Source organism: Sapajus apella, unplaced genomic scaffold (genome assembly GCF_009761245.1).
Source record: "Sapajus apella isolate SASKATOON/1434 unplaced genomic scaffold, GSC_monkey_1.0 scaffold25, whole genome shotgun sequence".
In the NCBI taxonomy this organism is placed as follows: Eukaryota; Metazoa; Chordata; class Mammalia; order Primates; family Cebidae; genus Sapajus; species Sapajus apella.
Window position 1 is genome coordinate 19,630,676 of NW_022436965.1, and position 15,433 is coordinate 19,646,108.

At 36.0% G+C, this 15,433-nt stretch overlaps 1 protein-coding gene across 3 annotated transcripts in view; it reads left to right on the forward strand.

Annotated features, from left to right (window-relative positions):
* Window positions 1-6,920: 6,920 nt before the first annotated feature.
* Window positions 6,921-15,433, forward strand: part of KIFAP3 (kinesin associated protein 3) — a 143,164-nt gene continuing 134,651 nt past the window's right edge. For 2 of the 3 annotated variants that reach the window (XM_032291411.1, XM_032291412.1), the window contains exon 1: window positions 6,999-7,257. In XM_032291411.1, the coding sequence (XP_032147302.1) occupies window positions 7,121-7,257 (137 nt within the window). In that variant the 5' untranslated portion in view covers window positions 6,999-7,120. Of the gene's footprint in view, window positions 7,258-15,433 lie in introns of all 3 variants that reach the window. The other variant, XM_032291410.1, reaches the window with a different exon arrangement.

The following is a 15,433-nucleotide window of genomic DNA, read 5'->3' on the forward strand; positions in this document are numbered from 1 at the left end:
AAAGAACAGATAACAAGAGAATGTAGAGGAGTTTATCTAAATAGCTTGTTTATCTATTTCCCTAGAACCAACCTTTAATCATCCACACACATGACTGCTCTCTACTCGGGGAGTTGGCAATGTTAATCACCCACAAATGGTGTTTGCTAGAGACCTTTGTCATTAAATCTGTTCTAAAATAAATTTGAGCATCTCCAGCATATGGGGTTGCTGCATGACCGAACTCCTCCTTCGGGGTCTGTAAGCCATAGGTCTCCTAGCCACACTGTCACAGGAAAAACACCTGTGTCTGTGTACTTCTGTCATCTGTCTTTAGGCCAGAATCTGTGGGTCAGACTCAGCAGCATCTTTTATTCAGAGCAATGTTGATGTCCTCTCAAATGTCTGACTCATTTGGACAGAAAAATTCATACACCAATGAGAAGGATCGACAGGAAAAGGATTGAGCTGAGAGAAACATTTTATAATTTAACAAGCTGGGAGTACAGACATTTTACTTTCTACCTCTTCCTTTAAAAAATAAAATAGGCAATGTGAACGAGGTATTGAGGCATGAACTAAAAATGACTTTTAAATGTTTCATCACTAACAAACACAGGAAAGATTTTTTTTCCACCATTTCTCATGGTCCTCAATATATATCTACTTCCTTTCTTGATATAGTGATAACGATATTTAAGAGACATGGATTTGGGAGAAAATTTCCAAAATTGGAAACAATTCTATTTCCAATATGCAGTCATTTCTATAACACATGTGCTGTCGGAAGGAAGAGAAAGAAGGGATGGAAGTGAAGGAGGGAGGGCAGGAAGAAGGGGGGGAGGGAGAAAAAAGAATACAAAAGGTAAAAGTTTTAAAGTCAAATTTTTTTAATGACATTATTTAATTTCAGCCTCATACTTAAAAAGCTGGAATTTTGTCACTCATTAAAACAAAATATATTTCAACTCTGGAAGCATATTTTGTATCCAACTTCAACATTATTATTGCCAGTTGGCAGTTACCAGGAACTAATCTAGAATGAAGTGGCAGTTCTGGTTCTGAGGATATGTCACAAACACTCTTGTTATGGCAATACCACTTCTTAAAGAGGTGAAGAAGGAGCTCCTAAGACTTTTCAGGAAACCCTGGATGCTAATATATAGCCATTGCCTGAATTTATTCCATCCTGTGAAACGATCTTTGGGGCTACTACTTTAGCTCTAAATTGTGCCTGGAATGCACAATATGCACTAAACACGTGTATTGAATGAGAGATCTGATCCCCTTCATATCTGTAACTCAAGTGAAATTTTTATCACTGTGAGTTTATGGAATTATAAGTTTATAAATTGAAAAGAGATAGTATATAATCTTTATAAGAACAAAATTAATAGATAAGAACAGTTGAAAATGACAGAATCCAGGAAGAAAATAAATTTGACTAGGGATTATGTGTATATGGGAAATATGGCTGAGACATGAATTACATGAAGTACATGTTCCCTGATTGCCTATTCTTAGATTTGTAACTCCAGTAGGATAAGATCTGTATCTTACGCTTCTTATAGCTTCAGTAATTAGGAGAGTGCCTTATTGCTAATCAGCATTAAGTATCTAACAATTTCACAGTCATCTCCTTGATTTCTATAGATACACCATGTGGCTCTACCACAGAATATATGGCTTTACGTTTATCTGTTTAGTTTGCGTGCATCCTTACTGAATTTGGGTGCAACTCTTCAAATGAAAAACTGTATCTATTCATTTTTCCATACCCAAATCTAAAGCAATACCTGCTTATAAATTTTATTGAAATTAATAAATATAGATGATATGGCTGGATAGTCAGACTACCATCTGACTAGATGGTAGTCCTTCCTCACTGTGCCACGTGCATCTCTCTACAAAGCATAACAGTACTGTTGTGAAACCATAACTGTAGCTATGCTCTTTGGCAAAGGACTTCCACTTGAACATATACGTATAAATCCACATATACGAATTCACAAATATAGATGTGTGTATGTGTGCACATATGGGCATAAGTGACTAAATACACCTCTACTATTTGTAGTGAATAACACATTTATTTGACTGTATGTCTTTAAGATTCATCAGTTTGGCATATTGCATGACTATTTTCTCAAAGTATTATTCAGGATGTAAGAGATCTGGTTAAAGAAAAAAAGCACAAGAATTCATTATTTATTCTTCTAGTGGACCACACCCCTCCCTTTCCTGATCCTAGGAGCAACCCAATGATGTCATAGTTATTGTCTTATGTCATACTAGTTGAAACAGTGGTTACCACCACCAGGAAGAGAATTATTTTAAAGAGTCCTTTTAACTGAAATCTCCTTTGAAATAAGATGTGCTACGTGAACTCAAACTAATTAGAAAGGTGGCAAGATGATGGCATTAATATCCAGTGGATATGGACTCTTTGGGCCCTATTGGCCATTTGATGGCATCCCAAAGGTGATCACAAGGTAAGAAAGATTTTCTATGTACTATTGAAGCAAATCAGGATTGAAATTTAAAAACAACATACTTGGAGTATTTTTAAAATGTAATTATTACCCCTCTGTTTTCTGTTGCTGTGTGGATAAAATATAGAGCAATTAATATTCCTAAAAGTAATAAATCTCAGCATATGACTTTCCTATGTTAAAACTCTTCCACGGCTCCTCAGGCCTGCAGGAAATATCTAAATACCATGTTCTCTTATACCAGGCTCTCCATGATCTTGCCCCTGCTATCTTTTCCCAACTTATGTTTCATGCCATTTCACCCAAACCTAATTCTGTCTCAAACTACACACAGTTACCTAAATGTACCATGACATTTCATGCTTTTGTGTCTTTGTATGTACTATTGCCTTTCCCTATAATATCACTAATATGCTCTCTGTTAAGCAAAAATTGTTTTGTTTTTTTTTTTGTTTTTGTTTTTGTTTTGAGTCAGAGTCTCACTCTGTCTGTCACCCAGGCTGGAGCGCAGTGGCACGATCTTGGCTTACTGTAACCTCTGCCTCCTGAGTTCAAGAGATTCTCCTGCCTCAGTCTCCTGAGTAGCTGGTATTACAGGAACGTGTTACCACACCTTGCTAATTTTTGTACTGTCAAATGTCTTTCAGTTGGTGGATAAATAAAATGTGGTACATTCATACCATGGAATAGTACCTAGCAATGATAATAATAATAAAAGGACTGAAAACAACATGGATTGTCTTTAAATGCATTGTGCTAAGTGAAAGAAACTAGATTCAAAAGGCAACAACACCTATGAATACATTTAGATGACATTCTGGAAAAGGCAAAATTATAGGAACAGAAAACAGATCAGTATTTACCAGAGCCTGGGGCTGTGGGGATAGGACAACTCCAAAGGAAGAAAAGGGAATTTTGGAGGATGACAGAACTGCTCTATATTTTGATTGTGCAGGTAATGCCATGACTTATGAGTTTGTCAAAACTTACAGAACTGTAGGCCAAGAAGACTGCATTTTATTGTATATGAATTATAGTGCAATGTAAATAAAGCAACATGCTGTATTTAATCTTGACAATTTTTCACTCAATATCATGTTTCTAACATTCATCCATGTCGCATGTAAAGTTCTAGTTCATCAACTTTCTCTGCTGCATATTATTGTATTGTGTGAATATTTCAAATGTATTTATTCATTCTCCTGCAAAAGTATTTTGTTATTGTTTTTCCATTTTTCTTTTTCTACTAAGCTCAATACTTCTCTAATGATTTTGGAACAATTTTATGAAGAGAACTAAGAGTAGAATTGCTGAGATTTAGGGTATGTGCCTATTCAACTTTACAAAATAATCTGACATTTTATTTTCAAGTGGTTGTCCTGGTATATACCCACACTTGAAGTGTTCACTAAATAGTTTCCAGGGCTTCACATTTTCACTAGCACCTGGTATTGTCAGGCTTATTTTTTACACCCTAGTCAATATAAAATAATACATTTTTATGCTTTTAATTGGCATCTTTCTCATTACTATTGAGGTTGAGCATCATTTCATGTTTTATTTTGTTTTTCCATATTCTTATTTCCTTTTTTTTTTTTTTTTTTTGCCCATTTCCCATTGGGTTGTTTCTCTTTTCTTTTTTACTTACAAGGGATCATAAAGTACTTTTAATATTAATCCTTTGTTAGTTTTTATGTGATGTAAACAGGTATATAAGTTTTGACTTATTCTTTCACTTTGTGGTGTTGTGGTTGAAATTAGAAATTAATAATTTTAAAGTAGTAAATGCATTGTTTTTAGTGTTCTTATACAAAGATCAGTTGTTTTAAAAATGTGTGCTTAACTGAAGGTTATAAAGATAATTTATATTTGTTTCTAAATGTTTTAAAGTTCTGTTTTCATATTTGTTTATTCAATATAGAATTAATTTTTGTATATGGCACGAGATAGGCATCCAATTTATTTTACCTATAACCAATTGTCTCACAGCAATTTATTGAAAATCCATTTTCCACAATGATCCAAATATTCGCCTCTGTTATATTTCAAGTTTACATACATGCATGGGTCCGGATCTCTTTTTTTGTCCCATTAGGATTCAATTCCTCTACTGATAACATGCCTTACAATTATTATTCTGTTGTGATACATTTTGATATCCTAAGTTTGTTTACCACTTTTCAGAATTATAGTTTTATTTAGTACTGGATGTTAGATCTAACAGTTTGGTCAGATTCAGGTTTATTTTTGGCAACAATACTTCACAGGTGATCTTACGTGGTTCCTATTATGTATGCTATCAGGTAGCATCACTATTAATGAAGCTGTTTGCCTGTCTGTTTAAAATGCTGACAGCCAGATCTCCTCATTGTAAAGTAACATTTCTTTCCCTTTAGAATTATCAAGTAATATGTGGGGTAAAACTTTGCCTCACTTTAAATTATTTTAAAGTAAATTAATAGGGCTTATTTGAAAACATTGTTTATTGGGGCTTGCAAAATAGTAGCTATCATTATTTTTCTCCATTCCTACGAGGTATTTTCTCTTAAGAAGAGGCTTTTCTTGTCAAAAGGAGGTGAATTCTGGTTTATTTCCAAAAGAATTAGATTAAATGCTTAATTCTTTCTTTTAATTACCAGTTTTCAGAGTAAAGATCTGATGTAGTAGTTGCTTCCAATGGAAGTGGGGTTCTTTTTCCCTGTTTTTCTATGTTGTTATCATTATTGATTTTATTTATTTATTTATTTAATGTGTTAAATCAATCTCAGTAATTCCATTTGATACTCAAATGGTCTCAAATTCACTAGTGTCCTTTTTACATAATCTTGTTAGTCTTTCACTATGTCCTTACTGTCAAGCATGAAATGCTCCAGGCTCATCTTGTACTTTTCCTGCCATAGACTGATGGCTTCTCTATTTCAGTCCCAGTTTCAGTTATCTATGCATTGCTCTGGTTTCTAGCCCCCTCTTTCTTTCTGGACTCTGGGCATTTTTTTCCAGGTTATTGTTGTTGCTGTTGTTTTTTTCAAGCTTAGGTTTGCATTTTTTCAACACCAGCTATTCATTCAGTGACAACTATGGGTTGAATACTGAAGTGAACAAAATAAATTCTCTAAGCCCAAGGAGCTAACTTACATTGCAAAAATCCTTGTTATATTACCTATGCATTTTAATGTATATTTTGGTCTTCCCATTTTAGGTATTGTGAAGGTTTTAAGTAATCTGGCCTGCTAATTACCATTAAAGGTGTGATGAATAATAATTTGTAAAGTTTTACATCAGTTTGCAGAATGAATATTTAGAAAAACAAAAAATAGGAAGTCCAATGAGGAAGGAGTTGCAGTATTCTAGGTATAAAGTGGTTAGACTATTGATAGAAGTAAGAATGAAGAAGAAAAACTGTACTACATGAATATCTTGAAGGGAGAAAACATAGAATTTTGTAACAGTTTAGTAAGAGGGCATGAAACAGATGAAAGAGTCAAAATTAACTTCAAATTTTCTTCCCTGGCAGAATGAAAGAATGACTATAACATCTACAGAAATAGTGTAGCTGGTGTGAATGGGTGGGAAGATAAACATATATTTTTTTGGGTATGGACTGTATTTCTATATTTAATATACCGTGCAGTGTCTTAACATGGTGTTTTACATATAAAGGATAATCAATAATTGCATCAACTTACTGCATTTGAAAAAAGCAGCAGAGTAACTACCTACACGTCTCAAGGCAATTCGGAAAACAGGACTATATGACAGTGAATAAGTGACAAAATTATAGGTGAGAAGGGGTAGTGGAGGTGCTTTCTTTGCATCTCTAGAGTCTGGTTTGGTGTTTGCACCCAGCCAGCCCTCAATTCACGTTTATCAAATAAATTAACCTAAATCATTTGCATAGACATAATAGCTGAAACCATGGGAATAGATCTTAATGCAGAGAACATTCAGTTAAAAAACAGCCCTTCTTTCCTATGCCCTGCACTGCTAACAACTGCCTGCCTCAAAAGAGCAATTCTAAACATAGCTAGAGTTAGGGATAATTGGTGGAGTTGAGATTTCAGGAACTGGTTTTGTTTTTTGTTTTTGGTTAGGAGAGGTGTATTCTGGATTTAACACATCAAAGTGACAGACCTGCCACTTTCAACGCTGATATTAATTATATCCATTTTGTACTAGAGCCAGATTATTTCCACAAATTACAGCTTGTCAGTGCAATCAGTGCAATCCAAGCCCCCAAATAGAAACCTCCCATTACAGGTTATTAGCCGAGGACTGGACTGCTCTATAGCATTCAGTAAAAGGTTATCGGATTTCCCTCCCTCCTTCAAGAGGACCTGACAGCCCTTTCTATTCCCATCCTCAAGGGGGCGGTGACTACGGAACCACTCCTTAACCGCGGACGCTCAAATCTGCATTAAAACTTCCCTGCTCCGCTCCGTGGTGCGTCAAACTGAGGCCAGTGCCTCAGACTGAGCCTGCGCATACAAGCGGTGCAGAGCAAGCGCATGCGCCCTGACTGCCCAGCAAAGGCGACTCTGGGCGGGTCTGGGCCACTCCAGCGTTTTGGGGCCCAGGAGCTGTGGGAGGAGCTGGAGACTTCACTCTGGTAACCACAGCGCCGCTGCTACCCTGCCTTGCAGGCCTCAGGAATGTCATCGCCTCTGGGTGTGAGGGTACTTTGGCCACCGTCCCCGGAAATAGCTGCGCCCGCCTCTCAGATACCTCATCCTCCCCACGCCGCTGCCGCTGCCGCCATGCAAGGGGAGGACGCCAGATACCTTAAAAGGTGACGACTCCCCGAGGCTCTGCCCTACCCTCCTTGCCAGGGCCTTGCAGATGTTCTTGGGTTGGCTATGAGATGTCACTGGGCAACGCTAGTTTAGAAAAGGGGATGGGAGGCAGAGAGAGAAGTCACTGAAAGGAAAGGGAAAAGGTGAAGGGGGCGGGGGGAAGGTGAGAACCCTGGGGGCCGCGGGTCCTCTGACCTGACTTGAAGGAGCCCTGATACCATTGAGAGATGATTTCTTCACTGCATCACCGTATTCCACGGGGAGAGGGAGGTAGGGCGGGGTAAAGCGCATCTGTCTTTGTTTCCCCCCACCCCGCTTTCCAGACTCTCCATTTTCCCATAATAGATAAATCCCGTGGGAGCCTGGGAATGAAGTCTGGTGCGTCCGCTCTCAGGCCTCAGTTTGGGGTTCACTGCCATGGGGTTTTGAAATGATGAAGAGGGAAGAAGTGGTGGCTTCTGCTTTTTGGAAGGCTGGATTGAGATGTTGATTTCCAATCTCTTTCTGCTTTCCTCATTCATGTCATCCATTTGACTCCCATATTATACAACATAATTTTTGCAGGACATTTCATAATTATCAAGAGATTTGTTCAGAAGCTTGATGACAATAAAATAGGTCACAATTTATTTTAAATATTTATAGTATCAATTACACACCAAAAAAATTATATTATTTTTAAATTATTTAATTACATTTAAGATTCCGTCCTGGGGGGCTGCACAGCCCTCTTGCTTTGTGTTAATGGGGTCTTCCTCTTGTGCCCTGCGTGTACCCCTCCCCAGTTTAGGGGTCTCTGGGGCAGTGGCCATGTTCTCCCCCTGAGGGGGCTCTGCACCCCCAGTCCTGGGGACTCCGTGCCTGGAACCCTGCCTCATCTGTTCCTGCCAGACCCTGAGGGTCACCCTCCCACCCTGGTGTCACGCCCTGGCTCAGCCAGGCCAGGATGGTGGGGTGGGCCCCTCCTGCTGGGCTGGACTGTACATATGTTAATAGTGCAAACCCGACGCCACATTTTTATAATTGTGATTAAACTTTATTGTACAAAAAAAAAAATTGGGGTCATTTGACTGCTGGCAAATACTCAGATCATTCCTGATTGAAAAAAAAAAAAATACTTCTCACTGGACCAGAAGTAAGCAGTGATCCAATAGAAAAAAAATTTAATTCAGTACTAATTCAGTAAATACCCTGAAATAGTCACATGTATTCATTTGGGCACAGTTTCCTCATCTGAAAATGGGACAAGTATTACCTTCTGAGAGTATAAAAATACTTTTAAAAAAATAAAGCATAAACGTAAGGTGGTGGTATTCTTCAAGTCGTAATACCCTTGTACTGAATATTTTTATTCTGGCTTGGCTGAGCTCTGATAATCACAGAAAAGTCTTCCACGTGTTAGTAGACTCTTAAAAGGAATTCAAACAATTGTATTAATAAATAAATCAACTGTACTCTCCTTGCAAGACAGGCATGTATTGCCCGTCTTTTTCGTTTTATATAAATATATCTGAAACTGGCAAATAGCCAGACTTTATCAGTAAAAAATTTTAAATGAATGTACAAGCACTTCATCAGTGTTTATTCCCTCACTGAATTTTATTTAACGTTGGTTTTTAACATAATTTGCTTAAAAATTTTGCGGCAGAAGAAAATCGATTGTCTTTTAACTTTAAAATTTTTCTGGAACAGAGCCATAGTTATACCTTTAGCTGATTTTCATGTAATATATTTGTGTCAGAGGTAGTTTTTCTTAAGATTATTGTACCAGTATGGACACTCAGGCATACTGTGACTTAAAATTCTTAACCTATTGTTTACTTTTAAACACATACCAGCTAGTTCCAAAAATAAAACAGAGCCAATCAATGTAATGTTTGAAGTAAAGTAAGATTAGAATCTGGAAAGGTTGAAAAGTACATTTCTCAATTTCATCTGATTTTGACTATAATTAATAAAGTTTGAATTGTCTGTTTTCAGACTAGAAATATACAGCAGACATGTATTCATACAGGCCTGATGGAAAACATTGATGGACCCTTCCATTTTAATTATTTTTTTGACTGTGATCACATACATTCTCTAACAATATTTTTACTTTTATATTTTGTTTTTAACAAGACAGCAGATAGCAGTATATTTTCAGTCCCTTTCTACCCCAATAATTCCATATTTTGGTCTTAAATAATTTTTTTTTTGATCCCTATGTGTTTTGGTGTTGGATTCTTATATGCCCCGCCCTTTGTCTAGAACTTGCCCTTTTCTTTGCCCAGCTAACTCCTTATCGTTCCTGTTTTGATATAAATACCACTTTTTCCAGAAAGCTTTCCTGAACTTCCCTTTCCCACTTCACAATCCAGGTCAGGTATATTTGTTAGGTTCTCATGATAGTTAATACCTTGTTTTTTCCTAATCTTAGTGCTTTATATTTCCTTCTGGTTTATAAACTTCATAAAGGTAAGGTACTATGTATTTATCTTACTTTTGGAACAGAGAGCCGCTCTTATACCATTAGCTGATTTTCATGTAATAAAGTTGTGTCAGAGGTAGTCTTAAGATTATTGTACCAGTATGGACACTCAGGCGTATTCTGTCTTACAATTCTCAACCTATTGTTTACTTTTAAACACATACTATCTAGAATTCCAAAAATAGTCACAATCCAGATCAGGTATTATATTCCCAGCACTCAGCAAGGTGCCTGAAACATAGATTATTAAGCCAAGTCAGAATAAGACTAGAAAGAAATATGGGCCCAATCATATGGGACTTATGAGCTGTAGTAAAGATTTGAGACTTAAAGCGTGTTGGGGAACTACTGAAGGATTTTAAGAGTGAACAACATTTCTTCATTCATTCAGTAGTTGGGATTCTACTGTGTAAATGTTATTAAGCCAAGTGATAAAACATATTTGGTAAATGAAACATAAGTATATTCCCTGCCTTCTTGGCATTTACACTCTAGCAAGTAATACAGACATTAAAAGGTATTAATACACTGATGTTTATTGTATTTATAAGTACTATATGAAATAAGTATGTGGCTTTTGTGTCAAAACTTTTCTCCCATAGTATAATCAAGGTCTCTCTGTGCTGTAGCATGTATCAGTACTTAATTCTTTCATATAGCTGCATAATACTTGCTTTGGTTTGGATATAGTTTGTTTCCCCCAAAGCTCATGTTAAAACTTGGTCCCAGTGTGGCAGTTTTGGGGGAGCTGGAGCCTGGGAGGTGTTTTAATTGTGGGGGTGGATTCCTCATGAATGGCTTGGTGCTGCTCTTGACAGAGTGAGTGAATTCTTGCTCTAGTGAGACTGGATTAGTTCTCTTGGGAATGGATTAGCTCCCTCTAGAGTTGGTCATTATGAAGCCAGGAAGACCTTCAGTTATTCTCTCTTTGCACTTCCCATAATGAAGCACAGAAGCCCTCACCAGAAGCCAGGGTTCTGCCCTTGAACTTCCCAGCCTGCAGAACTGTGAGCTAAATAAACCCCTTTGCCTTATAAGTTACCTAGTCTCAGGTATTCTGTTATAGCAACATAAAATTGACTAATTCAGTATTCTATTGTACAGATATACAAAGTTTTGTTTATTGCTTATTTGTCGATGGACATTTGGGTTGTTTCTACCTATTGGCTATTGGGAATAAACCTGCTATAACTATTACTGTACAAGTTTTTGTTTGAACGCCTGCTTTTTATCTTTTGGTGTGTAGCAAGGCCTGGAATTGCCCGACTATGTGGTAATTCTATGTTTAATTCCATGAGGAACTACTAAAATGTTTTCCATAGTGGCTGAACCATTTTACATTCCCACCAGCAATGTAGGAGAATTCCAGTTTTTCCATATCCTTACTAACACCTCTTATTTTGTTTTATAATTATTACTGTACTAGTGGGTATAAAATGGTATCTTATTTTGGTATTGATTTTTCTTTCCCTAATTACTAATGACACTGAGCTTTTCATGTGCTTCTTTGCCATTTGTCTTTCTTCTTTGGGAAAAGGAGTTCTTTATAATAGAACCTTCTCAGATACATGTTTTGTAGATACTCTGTCCTGTTCTGTGGGTTTTCTTTTCACTTTCCTGGTATGTAAAACTTCCATATGCAAACATTTTTATTTTTGGTGAAGTCTAATTTATTCTTTTGTTGCTCATGCTTTTGGCATCATTATTTAAGAAACCATTGCCAGATCCAAGGTCATGAAGGTTTGTCTTATAGTTTTAGCTCTTAAATTTATATCTTTGATCCATGTTGAGTTATTGTATGGTAAGAGTCCAACTTCATTATTTTATATGTAAGCATCTAGTTGTTCTGACATCATTTGTCAAATAGATTGTACTTTTCCTCCATTAATGGTTTGGGCATTTTTTTTTTTTTTGAAAATCAAATGACCAAAAATGTTGGGGTTTATTCCTGCACTCTCAATTATATTTCATTGATCTGTCAGTCCTTGTGCTAGTACCTCACTGTTTTGATTACTGAAACTTTTTAGTGAGTTTTGAAATCCAGAAGTATGAGTCCTCCAACTTGTTCTTTTTCAAGATTGTTTTAGCTATTTAGGGTTCCTTGCATTTCCATTTGAATTTTAGGGTTGGCCTTTTCATTTCTGCCAAAAAAACCCCCAAAAAAACAAAAAAAGCTGTTGAGACTTTGGGAATGTAATGAATCTGTAGATCACTTTGGGGAGTATTGCCGTCTTAACAGTAAGTCCTTCAGTCCATGAACATGGGATTTCTTTTCATTTAGTTCATATTAATTTCTTTCTTTTTGTTGTTTTCAGTATACAGTTGTTCCTTGGTTACATTTATTCCTGAGTATTTTGTTCTTTTTGATGCTATTGGAAATGAAATTTTCTCAGTTTTCTTTTCATATTTTTCAGCTCTAATATATAGAAAAATAATGAATTTTTTATGTGTTCTGATCTATATTCCAACTTTGCTGAATTTATTAGCTGTAACCAGTTTTTTGTGCCACTTTTAGAATTTTCTATATATAACATTATGTCTTTTGCAGATAGAAATAATTTTACTTCTTTCTTTTCAATCTGGATGCCTTTTTTTTCCCCCATGCCTCGTTGCCCTGGCTAGAATTTCCAGTACTATGTTGAATAGAAGTTGGGAAAGTGCATAAACATTCTTATCTGGTTCCTGATCTTAGGGGGAAAGCTTTCATTCTTTCACCATTGAGTATTATATTGACAGTAGATTTTTCATGTATGCTCTTTATTATGTTAAGGAACTTTTTTTCTATTCCTAATTTATCAAGTACTTTTATCATGAAAAGATGCTGGGTTTTGTCAGATGCTCTTTCTGTACCAGTTGAGATAATTGTGTACTTTTTTTTCTTTATTCCATTAAAATGGTATATTATGTCAAAACGCCCATGTGGCCATGTTGTGTGGTCCTTTTAATATACTCCTGGATTCTGTTTGCTAGTATTTTGAGGATTTTCACATCTATATTCATAAAAGATATTGTTCTGTAGGTTTTCCTGTAGTGTCTTTGTCTTGCTTTGTTATCAGGGTAATGATGGCCTCGTGGAATGAATTAGAAAGTGTTTCCTCTATGTTATATCTTTCGGAGGAATTTGAGCGGTATTCATGTTAATTTGACTTTAAATGCTTGGTAGAATTCACCAATGAAGCAATCTGCCACTGGACTGTTGTTTGTTAAAAGGTTTTTGATTGCTGATTCAATCACCTTACTTGTAGTTTTCAGATTTTCTATGTCTTTTGAGTCAATTTTGGTAATTTGTGTCTTTCTAGGAATTACTCTTTTTCATGTTGGTTAATATGAACACCAACAAATTGTAATTTTTTAATAATCAAAAGAGCAGCAGTAATGTCCCTCTTTCATTTCTGATTCTAGTAATTTGAGCCTCTTTTTTTCTTAGTCTAACTAAAAGTTTTCCAAAATTTTTTGTTGATCTTTTCATATAAACTTTGGTTTCATTTTCTCTATTCTTTTTCTAGTCTCTATTTCTTTTATTGCTGTTGTCTGTTATTTCCTTCTGCTAGCTTGGGATTTTGTTTGCTCTTCTTTTTCTAGCCCCTTAAGGTGTAAAATTAAGTTATTCAAAATATTTTATATTTTAAAGAAAAAAATATTTTTTAAAGAAATCTGGTGCCTGTATAGTGTGTCTTGATGTGGATCTTTGAGTTTCTTTGAAGTTCATTGAGCTCCTTGGATGTGTAATTTTGTCTTTTGTCTACTTTGGGAAGTTTTTGACCATTTTTTTCCCAGCATTCTCTCTGCTTCTTTCTCCCTTTCCTTTCATACCCTCATTATGCATATGTTGGTATACTAGATGGTGTTCCATAAGTTTCTTAGGCTCTGTTTATTTTTCTTCATTCTGTTTTCTTTCTGTGCCTTGAAATGGACAGTTTCATTTGACATTATCTTCAAGTTTTCTGATTCTTTTCTCTCTCTGCTCAGATCTGCTGTTAAAAACCCTGAAGTGATTTTTTTATTTCAGTTATTGTACTTTTCAGCTCTAGTATTTTTATTTGGATCCTTATAACATATTTTTAAACTATTTATTTGTTGATACTTTTTTTTTTGCTTTTTCTTAGTTCTTTGTACTGGTTTCCTTTAGCTCTTTGGGCATATTTAAGAGAGTTGATTTAAAGTCTTTGTCTGATAGGTTCAGTGTTTGTGCTGTAGCATGGATAGTTTCTGTTAATTTTTTTTTTTTTTTTAGTATGAGCCATAGTTTCTTGTTTCTTTGCACATTTCTTTTTTTTGTTGTTGTTGAAAACTGGGTGTTTTGAATATTAAGATCTGCAAAGAAAAAAACGAAAAGAAAAAAATACTTTCGGTCTTTGCAGGTTGACTCAGTGTTTCAGCATGCGTTCAACACTTAGCCAAGCAACTTACAACTTCACCTTAGCCTTCACTTGCGCTTGCACAGAGCCTAAAGACCAGCCAGAGGTGAAAGCTTATGGCCCTACCAGGTTTTTTTTTTTCTGGGTATGTATTCTGCCCTGAGCATGCTCATGGATTTCTAGATTCCTCTTTATACGCAATGGCTTTTCAAAGCGTCTATTCCTCCAAAATGCCTGACTCCCTTGTCTTTACTCTTAGGCTTTCAGCATGTGTTTTATTTGACCCAACTATTACTATCTATCCCAGGGGCCACCAGCTTATATGCTTGGCTGTCACTGGTTTCAGTGACTGCAGAGTTACACTATCCTGATAAGAGTTTTAAATTAGTCAAAACAAAGGAAAGCCCCTTGCAGCAGACCTCAAAGGATACCCAGTCAGTTGCAAAACAATCAGACAATATTCCTTGGGAGCATGTCTGCCATGACTCTTCTAGACCAAGTATTAACAGTGGAAACATGGGCTGCTATCATTAAGACTGCCACGGTGCTTGAGAGTGGGATGGATGTCTAGGATGAGCGAAAAGACTAGAATGATCTTCTATCCTGTTTCTGTAACCTTTCTTCTGATTAAACATTCACTTGGTTGCTGTAAACCTTTGACAATCTTCCAGAGTTCTGATGAGGTTGATTGTGATAGGGGTTTTTTTGCCAAGTTTTTCAGTGTTTCTGGGGAGTGCTAGCCTCTAGCAGTCCCTACTCTGCCATTTTCACTAATGTCACTTAGCCATTATCGTTTCATACAATGCTTCTGTCCTCATTCTTTCTCACCTTTTTTTCTGGGACTTCAATTACATATATTAGACCTACTCAGTATGCATTGCTGCATTATACTTTTGCTTATATTTTACATCTTTTTGTCTCTATGTTTTATTCTGGGTGTTTTCTTCTGACATATTTTATACCACAAATTATCTCCTTACCTGTGTCTAATCTGCTATTAAACCTATTCATTTTTTAATTTTGGTTATTGTATTTTTAACTCTAGAAATTAAAAAATAATATCTAGTTCTTTCTGAAGATTACTTAATATCAATCACAATAACTATTCTTTGAGTGTCATATATATGAATATAAATGGATAATTATTTGAGGCCTAGGATGAGTTTCTCTTTTTCCAGAGAAGATTATATTTTGTTTATGACAGTAAGGATTATTAAAAATTCAGGATCACCTTTGTTAGTTTTCAGAGATTCAACTACATTAAACTGGGCTTTTTAGTCTTCTTAGTGACCGGTCTGCATCTGTTTCACAGTTATTCCTAGGAGGTAGTCCTCCTATTTCCAG